The sequence below is a fragment of the Panthera onca genome, chromosome E1 (genome assembly GCF_046562875.1).
Source record: "Panthera onca isolate mPanOnc1 chromosome E1, mPanOnc1 haplotype 2, whole genome shotgun sequence".
Lineage (NCBI taxonomy): Eukaryota > Metazoa > Chordata > Mammalia > Carnivora > Felidae > Panthera > Panthera onca.
The window spans coordinates 22,378,622-22,401,672 of record NC_138352.1 but is presented as its reverse complement, the minus strand read 5'-3'; the positions used below and the strand labels follow the sequence as shown (position 1 = coordinate 22,401,672).

At 45.3% G+C, this 23,051-nt stretch overlaps 1 protein-coding gene across 3 annotated transcripts in view; it reads left to right on the top strand.

The window, feature by feature from the left end:
* Window positions 1-5,118: 5,118 nt before the first annotated feature.
* Window positions 5,119-23,051, top strand: part of ZNF18 (zinc finger protein 18) — a 28,909-nt gene continuing 10,976 nt past the window's right edge. Inside the window, exons 1-4 of one of the 3 annotated variants that reach the window (XM_060647253.3) lie at window positions 5,119-5,200; window positions 16,682-17,194; window positions 18,971-19,160; window positions 19,536-19,615. In XM_060647253.3, coding sequence (XP_060503236.3) covers window positions 16,805-17,194; window positions 18,971-19,160; window positions 19,536-19,615 — 660 coding nt within the window. In that variant the 5' untranslated portion in view covers window positions 5,119-5,200; window positions 16,682-16,804. Of the gene's footprint in view, window positions 5,201-15,597; window positions 17,195-18,970; window positions 19,161-19,535; window positions 19,616-23,051 lie in introns of those variants that run through there. The other 2 variants (XM_060647252.3, XM_060647251.3) reach the window with 2 other exon arrangements.

Genomic DNA, 23,051 nt, shown 5'->3' with positions numbered 1-23,051 from the left:
AATATCCAAAAAAAAAATCATAGGTCTATTTGAGGAAGTCTCCGGAAAACTTCCCAACAACCTGCAGAAGGGCCTTGGTCACTGGAATCCCGAAACCTCAGACTGGGAAAGAACCCCTTGTCTAAAGACATTTAATGTCCTCAGGAACTTGATTTGGTCATCAGGATTCATCTACAGGTTTTCTTTAAAGGTATAAATTCTAGGACTCAGATGTCTCCAGCCAGGTCCGTGGTCCCTTGTGTCGTTTGTAAGCACACAGGACGTCTTCTCGCAGTCCCACCTGAACCTTCTTCAACATCTTAAAGACCTCCTTCAGGACATTCCCAATAACACAAGTGATACATTGGGACTTCTCCTCACCAGGAAAAAGCTGTATTCTTAAAACTCCTCTACTCTCTAAACAGCCCTTAGAAGACAACACGGCTTCCGTTTGCCATGAGTTGAATCACTGTTTGCTTCAAAGAAGTCGACAGGATACAAACCAGATCTTGATGAGCGTATTGAGACTGGTTTCCAGTCTCCCTTCCTTGCTTAGCCCATAGGGTCAGTGTTTCCATACAGCTTCCACTGGTATCCTTCACTTCCTGAGCCTTGAGTCAACCTGAATCTCCCCCTCAAGTCAACATCTCTTTTCTTTTTTTTCTTTAAAAAAACTTTTTTAACGTTTATTTATTTTTGAGAGAGAGACACAGAGAGAGAGAGAGAGAGAGAGAGAGAGAGAGAGAGAGCGGGGGAGGGGCAGAGAGACAGAGGGAGACGCAGAATCCGAAGCAGGCTCCAAGCTGTCAGCACAGAGCCCGACACGGGGCTTGAACCCTCAAACCGTGAGACCATGACCTGAGCCGAAGTCGGATGCTCAACCCACTGAGCCACTCAGGCGCCCCCTAGGCATCTCTTTCAAAGTTCTGTTCCTAGGTTGTAGAGAATGACTTAATGAGGTAACTCATCTGGTCTACTGCAATGCCATGCAATTTAACTTCATCCTCATAGTAATGGTAAATTTTTCTCCTAAGAGGTCTCCTTTCATTCTCCCGCACCTTACACAATCCCGTTGAGCAGCAAGTCCTGGCTGCCCAGCTGTATCCTGGAGCATCATGCAGCAGAGAGAGGCAAGAACGTGAAATTTGGAGTCAGCAAAGAGTTTAGAGTCAGCAACCGAACGTCTCTGTGGCTCTGAGTTAGGCGCCTACCCCTCTGGATCTGTTTCCTTATTTTCACAGTGGGCGTGCGGTCGAAAAAACCAACCTCTGTGCTCCGGAGCTGAAATATGTAACGTGAAGACAGAATTTGGGGGTAAAGAAGGAAGGTGGTCTATTACTTTGCCGGGCACAGGAGGCTGTGGCAGGCTAATGCCTCCAGAACTACAGGATGGCCAAGGGTAAAAGGCTGAGGGGTTTTACAGGAAAATACAGGATCTGGACGGTTTCCAAGGAATCTGGAACATGCTACCGGCCGTGTTTGTCACATCTTCAAGGTGGTCTCATGACTAGCATTGCCACCAGCGATCGATCGGAGTCTCTGTTACTAAGTATACATTGAGGTCAGCGAGATGTCAATATCGATACTGAATTCTTGGAACAAAGGTTTCCACAGAAAAACAAGAGAAGGTGGCCGAGGCAGGGGGTTGGGGGTGGGGGTGGGGATGGGGGTGGGGAGAGGGGGAGGCTTCAAGAATGAGGAAGAGAAAAATGTGTTTAGTTTAAAGTCCAGCATCGAGGTGGCACCAATGTATCTATCTTTGTTTCCATCCGTCTTTACATTTCTATAGTGGTTTCAGGAGCAAGGATTTTGCTGTGTCTGCTGTTATGAGGATTGGACTTTTTCTTTTCCAAGTGAGCACCTTTTAGTTTGTAAAGAACATAATTGGCCCTGCGGTTTTATTTTGTTTTATCCTTCCTTCTCTCCCTCTTTCTTTTCTTTCCATAATGTCCTCTGTTTTATGGTTTCTAGTTCTCCCTCTTTCTTTTCTCTCCATAATGTCTCTTTCATGGTTTCTATTTCTTTCACTCTTGGAACAACCCAGAATATTTCCTTTAAAAATCTCTTTCAGATTGCTCTATTATCTCTAATTTGGGGGGTACAATTTCATTAAAAAAAAAAACTGGTAGCTGTCTCTTTTGATGCATTGTTTTTGCTGCAGTTTATAGTTTTTGCTTTTAAGCTTCTCCTCAGGGAAGAATGTTTTCTTGGGTGCCCCACATGGCCCCGATGGGAGTACCCTGGAGTTTTGTTACTCAAAGATCAACCTCTCCTCTGCTCAAGGATAGTGTTCAGCAATTATTGCCTCTTCCCTTTCATGCATTGCAAATTTGTCCTCTCTGCTGGATCATTGCTCTCAGCATATAAACACGCTGTACCTCCCTCCTCATTTCTTTCATTTTGATATTTCCCTTTATAGCAAAACTTCTGGAATGACTTGTCTATATTTGTCGCTCCAATTTTTCTCTATTGAAGTGCTCTATTCAGGCTTTCTCCACTCTCAGCTACTCTTGTTAAGGTCACCAATGACTCCACTGTTGCTAAAACTCATGGTCAATTCTCAATCCTTGTCATACTTTTGATCATTAGTTTTTGACCCAGTTGATTACTGCCTCCTTTTTGAGCATTTTGTACAGTTGGGCTCCAGGACACCACTCTCTCTTTGTTTGCCTCCTACCTCAATGAGCCTTGATCTCTTTCTCCTTCGATGGATCCTCCTTATCTCCTTGACCCTAATATGTTGGGTGTATCCCAGGGCTCACTCCCCACAATCTTCTTTTCCTTTCACTCATTGTCTCAGGATTTGGGCATTTGTTATTACCCGGGAAGGGAAGCTCCTGCAGATATCCATAAGCTCTGCTCCTTCACTTAAGGTCTGAATTCTGGGTCATTTTATCAGTTAGCTCTTCCCTGACTGTCTGATTAAATTACACTCCATCCTGTGGTGCCTGGGTTGAGCGTCCCACTTTGGCGTAGGTCATGATCTTACTGTTCATGGGTTCAAGCCCCATGTTGGGCTCTGTGCTGACAGCCAGAACCTGGAGCCTACTTCAGATTGTGTCTCCCTTTCTCTGTCCCTCCCCCATTCTCTCTCTCTCTCTCTCTCTCTCTCTCTCTCTCTCTCAAAAATAAACATTAGGGACACCTGGGTGGCTTGGTTGGTTAAGAGTTCAACTTTGGCTCGGGTCATGATCTCATGGTTCTAGAGTTTGAATCCCGCGTTGGGCTCTGTGCTGACAGCTCAGAGCCTGGAGCCTGCTTCAGATTCTGTGTCTCCCCCTCTCTCTGCCCCTCCCCTGCTCATGCCCTGTATCTCTTTCTCTCAAAAATAAACATAAAAAAAAAGACATTTAACTTATACTCCATCCTTAACACTGTCCATCCCCTCTCACCTTGACTTAATTTTCTTATCATTACCCAACATACTTATTACTACTTGTGTATCTATTGTTCAGCTCCTTCATAAAATAGAAGCCCTCTGAGGGCAGGAACTCTATCTGTTCAGTTCACTGTTGCATAGCCAGCTGTCAGAACAATGCCTCTGTAGGAGGCATCTGATAAATATTTATTGAATGAGTGAGTGAATGAATGGAAAGAGATGATAACTTTCCCTTATTTCCTAAACTGAGGTATAGATCTCCCAATTTTAAGACATATTTTTTAGTGGTTCAGTCTGTTCAGAAAGAAGGGAGATTTCATGCTTCACCTCAAGGTGCCAGTTTATAAAGACATTATTAAACTACCAAGTGTCATTTCTATGTCAGGAATCATCTATCGGGGTTAGAGTTCTCACGGGTTCTGAGGATGGGCTTCAGAGCTCTGCGAACTCCCTAAACTTGTGTGGAAAACGTTGTATGTAGACGTATGTGTGCATTTCCCTTGGGAAAAGAAGTATAGCTTTCATCAGATTCACAAAGTATCTATGGACCAATTAAAGGGTTTGGATTATTATTATCTTCTTTGTGTATTGATCAGCTAAGAGCTACTATGTTGAAGATAAAAACTCATCACCTTCCTTTCCAAACCAGCTTGTCTCTTCACTTTCTTAGAAGCAAAGCCCTCGGTGTCAGAAGAAACAGCCACTGCAGGCATCCCTTTAAAATGCCCCCAATTAATTGCTACCCTGCTGCTCAGGAACTCATAGAGTAGCACTGTTACACAAGTCGACTTTAGAAATTTCCACTTGGGTTAAGCTGAAATGGTTTTCACACACTGGGTCTTGTTCTGGCCCTGGGACCAGGAAGAACATGTTAAATCTCTTTTTTTCCCCTTTGGTTAGTTTTTCAGATATGTGAAGATACCAGGATTCACACCTCCCCCCTCTTCCAAAGCCTTTTTCTCCAGAGATGTGTCCAATTCCGCTAAACGTGCCACAGGGCAACTCGCCACACTGCAACTCTGTTTCCGAACGCTCCCCAGTGTTGCCAACTGCCCAAGACTGAACACACATAGGATACACGTAGGAATCCAGATTTCCAGATTTGGATGCTTCTATCAGCGCAATTTAGTATCACAAAACGACTGTTGTGGCTGAGCGCAGGATGGGTGTGGAAGAAACAGGTGGACAGAGGGCAAGGTGTCTGGGCGATGAGGCAAAACAGTAGCACTTCGCAGCTTCTGGCCTGCGGGAAAGGGAAGGAGAAGCGGGGGGAGGGAGGATGGCATCCCTGCTGAAGCAGAGTGAGTTTGGGGGAGGCAGAGGGAGGGAGACAGAAGGACACACGGGACGCGAAGGCCGGGAGACAGGTTAGCAACGCATGGAATGCCAACACGGGGAAGTGGAAAGAGAGAGCCCAGGAAGTGCAGAGCTAGTGTGAGTTGGAGCATCGAGGACGTCGGGGAGCAAATCCAATGCAGCGGGGAGGCTTCGGCTGAGCACCTAGGACACGGGCAGAGTCGCAAAGGTGTGGGACTGGGCACGGGGTATGCGACACACACGGGAATTATCTTGATAGACCCTCGCAGCGCTCGGCCCAGCCTGTCGGCGACAAGAGAAGGGACGAACGCTCCAAGCTGGAATGAATGACCCAGCCGCCCCCTGCGGGCAACCGCGAGCGGCCACTGCGCCTGGGCGACGCGAGCGGGGCGGGGCGACGCGGGCGGCCAATCGGAGCCCGCGGCCCAGCTCCGGCCCCGCCCCTCCGTCCCGGCGCCGGCGCCGGCGGCGCGCGCAGCCGCCCGCCTCCCGGAAGTGCGCCCGGAGCCGGCGTCGCGGGCCGAGGTGAGCGCGCGCGGGCTGGGCGGGCCCGGCCGCGGCCACCCGGGGTCGGGCGTGGCGTCTCCCGCGTCCGCGCGGGGCTCAGCTGGGCCCCCAGGGGCGACGGCGGGGCCGGCGGACGCGCGCCCGGACGTCTCGGAGGGCGCGGGGCCGCGGCAGGGGCAGGGAGGCGGGGCCGAGCGGGCTCAGGGGTGGTGGGGACGCCGCTGCCCGGCGCTGGCTCTGTGCCCCGGAGCCTGCGTACCCCGCCGGACTCCCGGGCCGCGCCCCTAGACTGGCAGCTAAACCGGGCCGCTCCCTGTGCCTTCCCCCAGAGGCTGGAAGGCAGGGGCCCCGCGTGGGCTGAAGCCCGGAGCCTCCCTCCCCGGGGTGCCAAGGGTGCTGGGGGGCCCGGCGTGGAGAACACCTGGGTGGGGAGCGCCGCCCCGGCCTCCAGGACGCAGAATGCCAGCGGCACTCCCCTAACTCCCCTGCAGTTTGAACTAGCCTCGAAACCCGCTCCCTCCCCCCGCCTCCCGAAATCTCCCGACGTTGGGGGCCCCTCTTCCCCGGAGCACAGGCCTTGCTTGGAGCTTCCTGGGTTCCAATTCGGCCGCCCCTTGTGAACCTCAGAGGTTCCTAATCCGCCAGGATTAGAAATGGCAGGAACAGGGCCTAATAAGGAGCTGATGCGTAGCTGTTGGAGTAAAAATTACTCCTAAGGCTCCTTGTGGACGGTAAGGCAGGCTTTTTATTTAGGGGCCCGACCGCAACGGGGTTTTGCAGGCGCAGAGAGAAATTGGGCTGTGTTCCGAATACAGCAAGGACGAGTGAGCTCCGTGGGGAGGATCAGTGGATGGAAAATTACTAAGGAAACGTGGGGTAAAGGGAACGGGCTGAACCGACTTGACAGGAGTTTAGCCGAAGGCAGGCCCGCGCGCTAAGGACTTTGATCAGGTATCAGGGGTGGTCAGATATACAACGTTAGGATGTAGCATTTAACCAGCTCTCAAAGATGAGGGTTTTTCCCTGAACTGGACTCAGCAAGATTCTTGCTGAAACGGGACTCAAAGGGTCAAGGGCAGAGCTGAAAGGCCAGACCAAGTCACAAAGAGGACTCAGGAGCTTGACTAGATTTTGCTTAAGGAGAGAGTCTTTGTCAATAGTAGGTACACAACAAAGGGCTACTTGTATGCACATGCATAGTAAGCGTGCTTACCTAAAAGTGTATATATATATATACATATATATATAAATATATATATATACACTGAGCCACCCAGGTGTCCCCCTAAGAGTATATTTTAAGTTCATTCTCATTTGTTAGAGTTTTAATAAGAACTATGCATTTGGGATAACTTGAAGTGTTTTTAGGTTCTCATGAACTCATTGGGTTATAAACTACACCCTTTATATAATAATTTAATTTGGAATAATTGAGACATTTTACTTAGCATTTTGTTAGGGTATAATTACTACAATCAAGTTTAAATACAAGATTTACAGTTTTCCCTAAATGTCACTTTCCCGAAATATAATCTATGCACTCTTAATTCAGGAAGGAAATAAATCTGAATAAATGTACGCATCAGTCTCTTGATCTTTGAAATCTTTTTACTTGTTATTTAAAACTCAGGAGCCAAACAGATTTAGATTATGAAGGGTGCTTGTATATTTATTCAATTTTGTGACATGTTTATTTAAAACTGCACATTTTTCCTCTAGTTTTCTATAAGTGGTCTCCTATAAGTTTAGATATGTTGTGTTTTCACTGCCATTCAATATGAAAACATTTTAATTTCCATTGTCCTTTTTCTTTGGCCATAGGTTAAGAGTTTTGTTTTTTAATAATTTCTATATATTGACATTTTCTAGATATTGTTACCGAGTTCTAATTTCCTGTATTATGGTCAGAGCATATATACTTTGAGATTGTAATCTTTTGAAAAGTAATCATGCCTGTGGTCTGCTTTGGTGAATGATTCATATGCACTTGAAATGAATGTGTATTCTATAGTTGTTGAATCTGAACGTCAGATCAAGTTGGTAAGTTGGTTTACAGTGTTCAGGTTTTCTGTATCCTTACTGATTTTTTTTTGTCTACTCCTTCGATCAACTATGAGGATCTGCCATTTTAGACCTGGTATTAAGTGCATATACATTTACAGTTTTGTGTTGTAAATGACTTGACTCATTTATAATGAAATGTTTCCCTATTTATTTTTTGGTCTTGAAGTCTCTTGGTCAGATATAATATAACTGTACCACTTTTTGTATGCTTTTTGTTTGCATAGGATTTCTTTTCCCCATTATTTTATTTCCAAACCATCTGTATCTTTATGTATAAAATGTCTCTTGTAGACACTGTATGATTGGATGTTGCTTTTCTAAATCTGACAGTCTTTACTTATAATTAAAATGTTTAGTCCACTTACATTTAATGTAATTACTGATATGGTTGGGTGTTGGTCTACCAGTTGTCTTTTTTCCCCATTTGATCCTTCTGGTTTTTATTCTTCTCTTGAAGTTTTCTTATCACATTTTGGGATAGTGAATGTTTTGGGGGATTCCTTTATTGGTTTTTAAGCTATAGTTCTTTATATAATATTTTTACACATAGCAGTAGCGTCTTTAAATGATCAAAGTTTACTTTAACTTATTGGAATCTACTTTAATATTTGTACCACTTTATGTCACAATTTACATTTATTTCCTGCCTCTCATTTAACACCTTTGCATTTCCTGTTTGTCACCTTAGCACCACTCACTTCCCATTTCGTATTCTTTTTTATCAGTTCATAAATGTAATAACCTCACAACAGATTAATTCCTTATGCCCACTCCTTTGTGCTATATTTATGTCATTTACTTCTACTTATGTTCTGTTTACACTGTTATTATTTTTGTATTTAATAGTTGCCTTTTAAGGAGGTTAGAAGTAAAAGCATAGTATTTCTATATTCAGTGTATGTTTACCATTTTTAGAGATCTTCATTCCTTTCTGTAGATCTGAGTTTCTCTGCAATTGGAAAGGTGTCCTTTATCATTTCTTACATATAAATCACTGGAGAAAAATTTTCCTAGCTTATTTATTTATTTTTATTGAAGTATAATCAGCATACAATGTTATGTTGGTTTCAGGTGTATAGCATATTGATTTGACAATTCTATACATTACTCAGTGCTCATATCTACTCTGTATGCTGTATTTTTCATCTCAGTCATTTGTTTTATAACTGGAACTTTGTATCTTTTTTTTTTTTAGTTTATTTATTTTGAGAGAGAGATGGCACAAGCAGGGAAGAGGAGCAGAGGGAAAGAGAGGGAATGGTAAACAGGCTCCATGCTCTGTGCAGACCCCAATGCGGGGCTCAATCCCACCACCCTGGGATCATGACTTGAGCCAAAATCAACCGACTGAGCCACCCAGGTGCCCCAGAAGTTTGTAGCTCTTAATCCCTTTTATCTGTTTTGCTCATAACCCCTTCTTACTTCCCTTTTGGCAAAGAACAGTTCTCTGTATTCAAGAGTCTGGTTTCTGTTGTTTGTGCATTTGTTTTGTTTTTTCATATTCTACAAATAAGTGAAATTATATGGTATCTTTCTCTCTCTGTCAGACTTACTTCATTTAGCGTAGTGCCCTCCAGGCCTATCAGTGTTGTTGCAAATGGCAAGATCTTATTCTTTTTTATGGCTGAGTAGTATTCCATTGTGTGTGTGTGTGTGTGTGTGTATATATATATACACACCACATCTTTATTCATTCATCTGTCAATGGACGCTTGGGTTTGCTTCCATATCTTGGCCATTGTAAATGCTGCAGTAAACATAGGGGTGCGTATATCTTTTTGAATTAGTGGTTTTGTTTTCTTTGTGTAAATACCAATAATAGAATTACTGGATCATGTGGTGTTTCTGCTTTTTAATTTCTTTTTTTTTTTTTTTTTTTTTTTTTTTAATGTTTATTTATTTTTGAGACAGAGAGAGGCAGAGCATGAACGGGGGAGGGTCAGAGAGAGAGGGAGACACAGAATCCGAAGCAGGCTCCAGGCTCCGAGCCATCAGCACAGAGCCCGATGCGGGGCTCGAACCCACAGACCGTGAGATCATGACCCGAGCCGAAGTCGGACGCTTAACCAACTGAGCCACCCAGGCGCCCCATCTGCTTTTTAATTTCAACATAATGGTTGCACCAATTTACATTCCCACCAACAGGGCTCTCCTTTTTTGCCACATCCTTGCCAACACTTGTTATTTCTTGTCTTTTTAATATTGGCCTTTCTGACTGGTGTGAGGTGATACCTCATTGTGTTTTTCATTTGTATTTTCTTGGTGGTTAGTGATATTGAGCATCTCTTCATGTTTCTGTTGGCTTTCTCTGTGTCTTTGGGAAAACGTCTGTTCAGGTCCCATGAGTATTTTTTTAATTGGGGTGTGTGTGTGTGTGTGTGTGTGTGTGTGTGTTGAGTTGTAGAAGTTATTTATACACTTTTATTAACCCCTTATTGGTTATATAATTTTTTGTTGATGGTTTCCTTTACTATGTAACAGCTTTTTATTTTGGTGTCATCCCAATGGTTTATTTTTGCTTTTGTTTCCCTTGCCTGAGGAGACATATCTAAAAATATGTCGCTAAGGGCAATATCCGAGAGATTACTGCATTTTCCTTAGGAGTTTTATGGTTTCAGGTCTCACATTTAGGTCTTTAATCTATTTTCAGTTAATTCTTGCGTATGGCATAAGAAAGTGGTCCAGTTCTTTTGCATGTAGCTGTTCTGTTTTCTCAGCACCATTTATTGAGAAGATTGTCTGTTTCCCATTGTATATTCTTGCCTCTTTTGTTGTAGATTAGAGCCCATGGATGCAGGTTTATTTCTAGACTCTATCCTGTTCCATTGGTCTGTGTGTCTGTTATTGTGCCAGTACCATGCTGTTTTGATTCTTCTAGCTTTGTGATATATCTTGAAATCCTGGGAGAAGAGACCCCTCTAGCTTTGTTCTTCTCAAGAATGATTTGACTGTTTGTTGTCTTTTGTGGTTCCATACACGTTTTAGGATTATGTGTTTTAGTTCTGTGGAAAATGCTGTTGGTACTTTGATAGGGATTGCGCTGAATCTGTACATTGAGTTGGGTGTCATGGGCTTTTTAACGATATTCTTTCAGCTCATGAGCATGATCTATCTTTCTATTTGTTTGTGTCATCTGCGGTTCTTTCGACAACTTCTTATAGTTTTCAGAGTACAAGTCTTTCACTTCCTTTGTTAAATTTATTCCTAGGTATCCTTTTTTAAAAAATTTAAGAAAATGTTTACTTATTTTTGAGAGAGAGAGAGAGAGAGCGTGCGCACACACATGACTGAGCGTGGGGGAGGAGCAGAGAGAGAGGGGGACACAGAATCCGAAGCAGGCTCCAGGCTCCAAGCCGTCAGCACAGAGCCCAACTCACGAACCGTGAGATCATGACCTGGGCCAAAGACAGATGGACGCTTAACTGACTGAGCCACCCGGGTGCCCCAGTATTCTATTCCTTTACGTGAAGTTATAAATGGGATTGTTTCCTTAATTTCTCTTCCTGCTACTTCATTATTAGTGCATAGGAACACAACAGATTTCTGTATGCTAATTTTGGATCCTGTAGCTTTACTGAATTCATTTTTCAGTTCTAATAGTTTTTTCATGCAGGCTTTAGGGTTTTCTATATATACTATGTTATTTGCAAATAGTGACTTCTTCCTTACCAGTTTGGATGTCTTTTATTCCTTTTTCTTGTCTGATTGCTGCAGCTCAGACTTCCAATACTATGTTGAATAAAAGTGGTGAGTGGACATCCTTGTTTTGTTTCTGATCATAAAGCAAAAGCTTTCAGGTTTTCACGACTGAGTACGATGTTAGCTGCAGGTTTTTCATGTATGGCCTTTTTATTTTAAGGTATGTTCTCTCTAAATCCACTTTGTTGAGAGTTTTTATCATGAATGGATGTATTTTGTCAAATGCTTTTTTGGCATTTGTTGAAATGATCATATAGTTTTAATTCTTTTTCTTGTTAATGTGATGTATTACATTGATTTGCGAATATTAAACCAATTGATCGAGGTTTTTTTTTTCAATGTATTGTTGAACTTGGTTTGCAAATATTTTGTTGAGATTTTTTGCATCTATGTTCACCAGAGATATTGGCCTGTAGTTTTCTTTTTTTTGTAGTGTCTCTGTCTGATTTTGGTGTTAGGATAATGCTCGTCTTGTAGAATGAATTTGAAAGTTTTCCTTCCTCTTCTGTTTTGGAATAGTTTGAGAAGAATAGATATCAACCCTTCTTTAAATATTTGGTCGAGTTCACCTGTGAAGCCATTTGGTCCTGGACTTTTGTTTGTTAAAAGTATTGGTTATTCAGTTTTGTTACTAGCAGTTGTTTCATTCAAATTTTCCATTCCTAATTCAGTTTTGGAAGATTGCATGCTTCTAGGAACTTATCCATTTTTTTCTAGATTGTTTAATTTGGTGGTATATAATTTTTCATCATACTCTTTTATAATCCTTTGTATTTCTGTGGTTATTTTTCTTTCATTTTTTAAAAAATTTTTTAAAATGTTTATTTATTTTTGAGAGAAGGAGAGACAGAGTGCAAGCTGGGGAGGGGCAGAGAGAGACAGGGAGACACAGAATCCGAAGCAGGCTCCAGGCTCTGAGCTGTCCGCACAGAGCCCAACGTGGGGCTTGAACCCATGAACTGTGAGATCATAACCTGAGCTGAAGTCGGATGCTCAACCAACTGAGCCACCCAGGCGCCCCTTTCATTTCTGATTTTATTTATTTGAATCACCTCTCTCTTCCTTTTTTGATGAGTCTGGCTAAAGATTTATCCATTTTGTTGATCTTTTCAAAGGACCAGCTCCTGGTTTCATTGATCTTTTTCTATGCTTTTTAGTTTCTATTTTTATTTCTGCTCTACTCTTTATTACAGTAAGACCTTGGATCGCAAGTAACTTGTTTTGTGAGTGTTCCTCAAGACGAGCAAACATTTCTAAAAATCTTACTTGATAAACGAGCGATGTCTTGCAATATGAGTAGTATGTGATGCTCAATGTCACATGATCACAAGTGAGCTGGTGGTTCTTGAAATTCACTTTGATATACAAGTGCTTTGGGTTACAAGCATGTTTCCAGAATGAATTATGCTCGCAAACCAAGGTTTAATGTGTTTCCTCCCTTCTACTCGTTTTGGGTTTTGTTTGTTCTTCTTTTTCTAGCTCCTTTAGGTGTAAGTTTAGGTTGTTTAAGATTTTCCTTCTGAAGGCAGGCCGATATGGCTATAACTTCCCTCTTAGAACTGCTTTTGTTGCATCCCAAAGATTTTAGGTTGTTTTCATTTGTCTCCACGTATTTTTCGATTTCCTCTTTGACGTCTTGGTTGACCTCTTCATTGTTAGATAACATGTTGTTTAGCCTCCATGTGTTTGTGTTCTCTCCAGATTGATTTCTAGTTGTGGTTAGAGAGGATGCAGGATATGACTTTAGTCTTTTTAAATTTACTGAGACTTGTTTTGTGGCCTAACATGTGATGCCTTGGAGAATGTTCCAAGTGCACTTGGAAATAATGTATCCTGCTGGTTTTGAATGGAATGTTCTGTATATATGTCTTAGTTCCATCTGGCCTACTGTGTGGTTTAAAGCCAGTTTCTTTGTTGATTTTATGTCTGGATGATCTATCCGTTGATGCAAGTAGGGTGTTAAGTTCCCCTATTATTATGGTATGACCGCCAGTTTCTTCCTTTATGTCTTTTAATATTTGCTTTATGTATTTAGGTGCCTTTATGTTGGTTGCATAAATATTTGTAATTGTTATATCTTCTTGTTAGATTGATCCCCGTATTATATGGTGTCCTTCTTTGTCTCTTGTTTATAGTCTTTGTTTTAAAGTCTGTTTTGTCTGATATAGTATTGCTACTCTGGCTTTTTTGTCCCCCTCCACTTCTATTTGCATGGTATATGTTTTTCCATCCCTTCACTTTCAATCTGTACGAGTCTTTAGGTCTGAAGTGAGTCTATTACAGGCAGCAGATAGATGAGTGTTGGTTTTTTTGTTTTTTTTTTGTTTTTATTCATTCAGTTACTCTGTATCTTGATTTGGAGCACTTAGACCATTTAAAGTAATTGTTATGATTACATATTTATCGCTGTTTTAACTGTTTTCTTGTTATCTTTGTAGTTCTCTGTTGCTGTCTTCTCTTGCTCTCTTCCCTTGTGGTTTGATGGGTTTCTTTAGTGTTATGTTTGGATTCCTTTCTCTTTATTTTTTGTGTACCTATTATAGGTTTTTGATTTGTGTTAACTATTGGGCTTGTATATCACATTTATAACAGTCTCTGTTTAGTTGATGGTTGCTTGAATTTGAACACATTCCAAAAGCAGATATCTTTCTATTCTTATTTTTGAAAGATGTTTTTACTGGAGTGGAAATCTGGGTTGATAATTCTTTTCCTAGAATTTGGATTTGGTTCTTTGTTATAATTTCAATTTCTCTGTGGAACGTCCCTATGTCTACTTTCATTATGGCTATATTTTTCTTGCAGTCCTTGGGCCATCTTTGGGTTGGTTTCTCCTGTTTTTTTTTTCCATGACTTTGAGTCACATTATCATGTTTTTAAATGTCTAATAATTTGGGGTTACATCTCGAATATTGCGGGTGGCACATTGTAGGATTCTGTGATCTTCCTCTGAGGAGTATTGAGTTTTGTTCTGGCAGGCAGTTGAGTTACTCATTGATCACCTTTGACTTGTGTTAGCTTGGTTTTATGCCTTGTTAGGACAGATCTCTCTGGAAAGGCCAGAGTGTATCCTGAGGCGTTCTAACTTGATTAGGCCAGACCAGGAGGCTGCATTTCCTCTGTGGATCTTGTTGATGCTTGGCTTTAGGCTCTTTTAGGGCCAGTTTAGAGTAGATCTTACTCTAGGGCATTGTATTTACTCCTAACTATCCTAACACGAGGCCTTTCTGGTATCTCAGGATGCTTTGGGTATTAACGGGTATTAACGAGGTCTCTCCATTCTTAATGGTCACAAACTCAAATATCTCTCATTCCTGATTGGCATTTATTTTGTATCTCTTTTGCTCTTAACCCTGTAGCATCTGCTGTCTGTTAAACTTTGCATAACTTCACCCTGCCCCTGTGCAGTCCAACCCTTGGCCAAGGGCTCACAGGAAAACCCCACACAGACTTCTTCATGACCACCCCCCTCCCTGCCATAGCTCCATTCTTTCCACTGCTCTGTTGTTCAGATTCCAGATACTAAAGCAGCTCCAAGTTCTGATCTCTCCTTCCTCAGTTTGTTGAAACCACCGAACTCCGCTTGAGCTCCAGCTTCCTGCACCATTGTTGGGAAATTGTCGCCATGCAGACAGCCAGGATGATCCTGGGCCTCTTCCCCATGAGGTTTTCTTCTCTCGGGGACCTCATTCTTGTCTGCCAGTTGTCTAGTGCAGGAAAACAATTGCCCTAAATGTTTTCTGTAGTTCTGTAGTTGTTGACAGTGGGTGGGCTGGTCTTACTACCAGGTACTCTGCTATGGCCAGAAACAGAATTGCTCAAACACGTCTGTACTGAGCACATCATCAGCATGGCACCCTGGCTTCTGTTTGAATAAATGAACGAAATTTGTGGGTTTCTTGTTGAACCAAAAAATAAGTGCAATGAGGTCCACATATGAAACCTGTAATATTGGGTTAATCCTTTATTAAATTTTTAAAAAAATTTTTATTTGTTTTTGAGAGAGAAAGAGAGAGACAGAGCATGAGCAGGGGAGGGGCAGAGAGAGAGGGAGACACAGAATCTGAAGCGGGTTCCAAGCTCCAAGCTGTCAGCACAGAGCCCGATGTGGGCTTGAACTCACGAGCCATGAGATCATGACCTGAGCTGAAGTTGGATGCCTAACTGACTGAGCCACCCAGTTGCCCCTGGATTAATCCTTTAATCCTTTTTACTTCTCCCCCCCCCCCTTTTTTTTTTAATGTTTCTTTTTGAGAGAGAGAGCGAGAACATGAGTGGGGAGGGGCAAAGAGGGAGGGAGACAGAATCCCGAGCAGGTTCCCCACTGTCAGTGCAGCGCCCAACGTGGGGCTCATACGCACAAGCCATGAGATCGTGACCTGAGCCGAAATCAAGAGCGGGACACTTGGGGCGCCTGGGTGGCGCAGTCGGTTAGGCGTCCGACTTCAGCCAGGTCACGATCTCGTGGTCCGTGAGTTCGAGCCCTGCGTCGGGCTCTGGGCTGATGGCTCGGAGCCTGGAGCCTGTTTCCGATTCTGTGTCTCCCTCTCTCTCTGCCCCTCCCCCGTTCATGCTCTGTCTCTCTCTGTCCCAAAAATAAAAAAACAAAAACAAACAAAAAAAAAACGTTGAAAAAAAAAATTAAAAAAAAAAAAAGAGCGGGGCACTTAACTGAGCCACCCGGTGCCCCTCACCCTTTCCTTTTTTTGCTTGAAACGTTTTATTTTTTATTTTACTTTATTTTTTGTTTATTTATAGTTTTTAAATGATTTTCTGATACAGGATGAGTTGTTCGAAGTGCTAGGCATGAAGACATTCCTTCTTGTACCACAAGAAAAAGGCAGCTATGAAAAGCTGGAGTATTCTACCTATCTCTAATTAAGCCAGACAGATTAACTGATTGGGTGTGTCTGTTTGCTTTTATGGTTCCAATTAGTGTTTTGGAGGAATGATGGCCTGCAACGCTTTTATAACATTTAAGGATTGGCCCAATAATCCAATATTAGGATCCTATGCAAGACAGTTAACTAGAAATAGTTAAATAAACTGATCCTTTAAGCATTTCTAAATACTACCTTTGTCATTTAACATTCCTTTTTCCACCAGCCTAGCCACTGTCTTCCAGATTTTTAGGCCGGTTGCCATAAAATAGTGCTCACTTAGTTCAAGGCCAGAGGAATGTTTTTGGGGGTAGTCACTGTTGGTCCTAAGCCTTCTCTAACCCCGGAGTTGAACATTTCATTTGGGACAGGTTTTTCATCGATTGCCACACAGTCTCATTTTCCACACTGCCCTCAGAAGAGGTCACCTGGAAATTTCGTTGCACCTGTTGGGGAAGAATTAATTTGTCCTCTTTCACCCCTTATTCCTTATTCCAGGTCGTTTCAGCATCACCCCTTCTAGGGTGTCGATGACGTCTTTGTTCAGCTTCACCGTTTCGTCTGCACGCTCGCGGGTGCAGTTAAGCCAGTGTCGTGTGGAAGAGCCGTTCACGTGGAAAACCGGGGTGAAAATGCTTCACGCGATGCGTTTCATCCTTCTACTGGGTCTGGCCCTTTGAAGCCCAAGAGAGAATGTCGTAAGACGGTCTGGGTGAAGATGCCAGTTTAGATACCGTATTAAGCGACTTGCTTGGCGGCTTCAGGTTTGTAATCTCTCAGAGGAGAGTAGTGGAGCCGTCGCTTCTCAGGTAGGGCCTGTGAATTCGTTCTCACTGATACTGTGTCCTTCTCTGTCCAGCACCGGCTCTCTCTCCCTCTCTAGTGTCCCTGTGGGAGCCTCGGTGAAGACTTGGTCCCCCCCCACCCCCCCGAGACAGCCCCATCCGGGAAACCCTTCACCCAAAGGGACCCGCCGAGCCAGATGATGCCTGTCGACCTGGGGCAGGCCCTGGCCCTGCTGCCGCGGCTGGCGAAGGCCGAGGACTCCCCGTTCTGCGGACCGGACGCTGCCCCTCGAGGGGAGCTCTCTAACCCCGAGACCGCCCGCCAGCTCTTCAGGCAGTTTCGTTACCAGGTGACGTCTGGGCCCCACGAGACCCTGCGACAGCTTCGGAAGCTCTGTTTCCAGTGGCTGCAGCCAGAGGTTCACACGAAGGAGCAGATCCTGGAGATCCTCATGCTGGAGCAGTTCCTGACCATCCTGCCCGGGGAGATCCAGACGTGGGTGCGGACCCAGTGTCCGGGCAGTGGCGAGGAGGCGGTGACCCTCGTGGAGAGCTTGAAGGGAGACCCCCAGAGACTGTGGCGGTGGGTAAGCAGAGGGGGTAATCCGCCAGCGAGGCACAGGGCTCCCTTGGGGTCTCACGAGGCGTCTTGTCTTTTTTTCTGACTCTCAGCATGTGTGCTTTTCCACACTAACGACCAGTTCTCCAACTTTCTTTTCTTTTCTTCTCTTCTCTTTTCTTTAATGTTTTATTTATTTTTGAGAGAGAGAGAGACAGAGAGACAGAGTGTGAGCAGGGGAGGGGCAGAGAGAAAGGGAGACACAGAGTCCGAAGCAGGTTCCAGGCTCTGAGCTGTCAGCACAGAGCCTGACGCGGGGCTGGAACCCACGAGCTGTGAGATCATGGCCTGAGCCGAAGTCGGATGCTTAACCGACTGAGCCACCCAGGCACCCCTATTCTCCAACTTTCTGATACCAGCCCGGTGTCTTACAAGTCAGTTCAGACCCGACACTAACATTCTGGGGTTGGCAGACCCAGGGGGATAAGGGTCAGTCTGATGAGAATGCTCTTATTTTGGACACCAGTCACAGGTCACACAGGCCAACTGTCCTTAAGACCGACTGGCTGTACATTTGCTGGTTCCCACAATGCCCTCCCCGGGTTGGACAGGGAATGACTCATGGAACTCGTGAAAGCACGACTTACACTTGATGGTTTATGATAAGGAGCGTGATTCAGGAGCAGCAGCAGGAGGCCATGGGGATGGTGTGGGGCTTCCGTGGCCTCTCCCGGCATGCCGTGCGCCCGGTACTTCTGTGTGTTCACCAGCTTAGAGGCTCCCCAGACCCCATCATTTGGGGAGCTTGATGGAGGCTTCGTTACTTAGGCATGAAAGATTAGTCATTGGCCATTGGTGACCGAAAATCTCGAGCCCCTCTCCCTTCCTCAGAGGTTGAGGGTTGGGGCTGTCAGGTCAATCCTCTGATCACCCGGTGGGCACCTCTGATGACCAGCCTCCGTCTTGAAGCTCTCTGGGGGCCCACCAAGCGTCCCCTGCTTAGCCTCAACTCAGGCGTGATGGAAAGGGGCTCATCATGAATAACAGAATTGCTCTGTCACTCCCTTCCTTTAGGGCAATTCCAAGGGTTTTAGCAACTCTGTGCCAGGAACCTGGGACAGAGACGAAATCCATGTTTCTTATTACATCGCCCCAGTGTGTCCCCGTGTCTCCCCTAATTCTAAGGCTCCCTGGGACTCTGACCATTACAAACAGAGGCCAAAGCCTCTTGTCTCTGTCCATCTTTAGACTCAAGTGTCCGGGAAGTTGTACAAAGGATACCTGAGTTTTTCACTGGTGGAGACTATCCAGTAGAAACACATTGTCGATGAACTTTCCCTTTATTTTTTCTTAATTTTTTTTAATGTTTATTTATTTTTGAGAGAGAGAGAGAGAGAGACAGAGTGCAAGCAGGGGAGGAGCAGAGAAACAGGGAGACACAGAATCCGAAGCAGGCTCCAGGCTCCGAGGCATCAGCACAGAGCCCGATGGGGGGCTGAACTCACAGACTGCGAGATCACGACCTGAGCCGCAGTCGGACGCCTAACCGACTGAGCCACCCAGGCGCCCCTCCATGGCGTGCCTTGAAGACCTCCCACACCTGATTCAGGCGTCGGCTTTCGGCCTCCCCTCAGGTCGTTTTCCTCACAGCTTCCTGCTGGTCTAGACGGAAAAGCTAGTGTGCCTCTTTCCCTGTTCCATGTCCCCGAGGACCGCCCTGTGGTCTGTTATGGAGCGTTAGCTGTGTTTCTTTCAGAACCCCTCATTCTGGATCCTTCAGTAACTAATTCTGTGTGGTCTCTAGATCAGCATCCAAGTTCTGGGACAAGAAATCTTATCGGAGAAGACGGACTCCGCAAGCTGCCGCGTGGGGGGAGCGGGGCGCCATCTTGAAATGGCGTCTCAGGAGCTGGGACCTCGGGCCTCCCCCTCCAGGCCTGGGGAGCCGCCGAGCCGTGCTGTGAAAGAGGAGTCTGACATGGAGCAAGAATTAGGTGAGGGGCGCTTCCTCGCGGTGGCATGTGGTGAGTTCTCGGGGAAATCTGGGGGCCGTGGTTAGTGGGCCTACGACCGAGTGGAAAATGATATTCTGCTCAGATCAGGGTATCTCTGGAAAGTCTGGAAACGGAGTGGACTTAACTGAATCCCTCTGAGGGGGAGCTCTGGTCCGTGAATCTCCTCTATGGCTGGGCCAGACCATGTGAATTTTGGTTCTGAGGGAGGAGGAGGAAACTGTTGGAGCGAGCTGGAGCTGGTTGGCGAGGGAGGGACGGGCATCACTTCTGACGTGTACCGATTGCATCGGTGCCCTCTGGGGAGTGGTTTGCCACGACACCTAGAGCCTTCCAACTTTCTGTTCCTCGCTTCAGCGCTGGCCACTGCCGCCCTGGACGAAAGGCTCGTCGGAGACCAGGACTTCACGGCCTCCGTGCTCCAAGCAGCACCTCAGGTGAGCCGGCTTCCTTGCTTGTCTTACCCCCGCCGGGGCTCCAGCGGGAGCGTGGAAAGGGGACGTGCTGTCAGAAGTAGAGAGGACAGCTAGCGAGGGCAGCAACACGCACGTGGAATGAAGCCCGAGTCCCAGGATTTCTCTTGAGGCAGAAGGCTGGGTGATCGTCACCTTGATAACGGAATCTGGATCCATTCTTCCTGGAGGAAGTGGCTGTGAAGCTTCCCTCTTGTTTGTCCTGCTCTTGCTCTTGGGGTCGTGCGGAGAAAAGACTCTATTTCCTGGTCTCGGCCTCCCCCACGGGAGTCAGTTTGAGAGTTTGAATGGTTACGGGTCACGTGGGCCAGGCGACCTCCCCCAGCTTTAGGGAGGTGTAGTGGACAAACAGTAAACCGCACATATTTCAAGCATACGATTTGGTAAGTTTCTTGACACGTATACACACGTGTGAAACCATGTTCACAATCAGGTTGATAAACATACCTGTTACGCCCAAGGTTTCCTTTTGCCCCTTTGTGACCCCTCCCGCCTGCCCCCCACCGCCCCCAGTGCTGAGATCCCAAGGCTACCACTGAGCTGCTTTCTGTCACCATACATTAGCTTGCATTTTCTAGAATTGGGTGTGAAATGGAGTCATGTCATCTGTCCTCTTAACTTTGTTCTTCTGCATGTAATATTTTTCTTGCTCCTTTTGATATTTTCTCAGTGGTTTTCAACGGTTTGACTACCATGGATGGCCTAGGACTCATTTTCTTCGTGTGGGGTTCTTGGATCTGTGGGTTTATAGTTTTCATCAAATTTGGAAAATCTTGACCAGTATCTCTTCCACCATCTTCTGTCTCCCTTCCTTCTCTGCTTCTTTGTGGATTTTGAGAATAACCCCCACATGGACTCTGTGTGAGGATAACATGTGTACGTTCATTACAGCTCTCCAGGTTGTCCCAGAGCTTTACTGATGCTTTCTGTCTCTATAAAAAAAAAAATCTCTGTTTCATTTTGGATACTCCCTGTTCATGTGTCTTCAAGTTCACTAATCTTCTCTTCTGCTTTGTCTGATCCGTTGTTAATCCCATCCAGTGTATTTTTCATCTCAAATGTCTTTTTCATCTCTAGAAGTTTGAATTGGGGCTTCATTATGTTTTTCACGTCTGTACTTAACATGTTCTGTTGTTCCTACATTTTCTTGACTGTACGGAATATGGCTATAATGTCTGTTTAAAAATTTTTTTTAACGTTTTATTTATTTTTGAGAGAGACAGAGACAGAGTGTGAGTAGGGGAGGGGCAGAGAGAGAGGGAGTCACAGAATCTGAAGCAGGCTCCAGGCACAGAGCCTGACGCGGGGCTCGAACCCACAAACTGTGAGATCATGACCTGAGCCAAAGTCAGAGGCTCAACCGACTGAGCCACCCAGGTGCCCCTATAATGTCTATTTTAATGTCCTTGTCTGCTAATCTATCACCTGTGTCATTTCTGAGTTAGTTTTGATGGATTGATTGATCTCATTATGAAGTGTTTTCCTGCTACTTACCATGCCCAGCAACCTTTGATAGGATGTCAGACGTGAATTTTACTTTGTTGGATGCCGAGTATTTTGGCATTCCTATAAAAGTTCTTTTTTTTTTTATGTTTGTTTATTTTATTTTTACTAAAAAAATTTTTAATGTTTATTTTTGAGAGAGACAGACAGAGTGTGAGCAGGGAAGGGGCAGAGCGAAAGGGAGACACAGAATCTGAAGCAGGCTCCAGGCTGTAAGCTGTCAACACAGAGCCTGATGTGGGCTCAAACCCACAAACTGTGAGATCATGACCTGGGTCAAAGTTGGACCCTCAACCAACTGAACCATCCAGGCACCCCTTTTTATTTTTTAAAATATTTATTGATTGATTTTTGAGAGCAAGAGAGAGCAAGCATGTGCCCGAGTGAGGGAGGGGCAGAGAGAGCGGGAGAGAGAGTCCCAAGCAGGCTCCACGCCATCAGCACAGATCCAGACTTGGGCCTCGAACTCATGAACTGTAAGATCATGACCTGAGCCAAATCAAGAGTTGGACACTTAACTGACTGAGTCACCCAGGCGCCCCGTTTATTTATTTTGGAAGAGAGAGAGTGCATGAGCAGAGAAGAGGGGCAGAGGGAGACAGAATCCCAAACAGGCTCTGTACCATCAGCGTGGAGCTTGACTCGGGGCTCGAACCCACGAACCGTGAGATCATGACCTGAGCCGAGTCAAGAGTTGGATGCTTAACCAACTGAAGCACCCAGGTGCCCGCCCCCCTGTAAATGTTCTAGAGCTTTGCTCTGGGATGTGATCAGTCACTGCTTGGACGTAGTTTTATGGCACCAGAGAAGTCTTTAGTCTGGGCTCATTTCTCCCACCACTGAGGCAAGACCCTTCTGTGTATCGTACCTGATGCTGCTTGATGTATGAGGTTTTCCACTCTGGCTGGAAGAAAGTACCTACCGCTAGCTCTGTTTGCTCCGCTTCTCCTGGAGGCTCCTTCCCAGACCCGAGGGGGACCCCCTGGAGATCTCCGGAGCCTTATCTCCGTTCAGCTCCCCACTCTGGTCTGCTGCCCTGCTGACTCTGGCTGCCTTCGCCTTCCCAGACTCTGAGCAACTTCCGCCAACTCTAGGGGGAGGGGGCCGCCTGACTCAGCCTGGCCCCCCTGCCTGTGCTTCCGGGCTGTTGTCTCCAGGTGGTGCGTTCGGCCAGTGCAGGGCTCACCTGATTCGTCTCCTCTCTCTCAGGGAGCTCTGCTCTGCTCCGCCTGCCAGGTGTCCCCAAACCGTTGTTTCCTATATTTTGTCTCCTTTTCCAGTTGTTTCAGGAGGGAAAGTAAATCTGGTCTCTGTTACTCTGTCCGAAACAACTTGGGGAACAGGTTTATTTTGAGTATGTAGTTAACAACTCTGAAAAGTTGCATTTGATAAAAATAAAGTTTTTCTGGGGGCACCTTGGTGGCTCAGTCGGTTAAGTGTCTGACTTCGGCTCAGGTCATGATCTCTCGGTTTCACGGGTGCTGTGCCTGGAGCCCTCTGTGCTGACAGCTCGGAGCCTGGAGCCTGCTTTGGATTCTGTCCCCATCTCTAACCGCCCCTCCCCTAATCACACTGTCTGTCTCTCTCTCTCTCTCTCAAATTTTAAATAAAGATTTAAAAAAATTAAAACACTACAAAATTATTTAAAAAATAAAGTTTTTCTGGAACCCATACTCCTTGATCGAAGCGTTGTTTCAAACCTTCAGGGAACTCTGCGGTTCTCTAGAGAAGGTAAGGGCAGGGAAGCCAGTAGGTGGTGGTGATGTGCTGCCCAAGCCCGGTGGGAGCTTCAGATTTCCAGGCTCAGGGATGTAGAAACCAGAATACGAACTTCACAGTTCACCCTGGGAGAGGGATGGGAGAGGGCAGGAGAGGGACAGACCTTTTTAGTGACTCA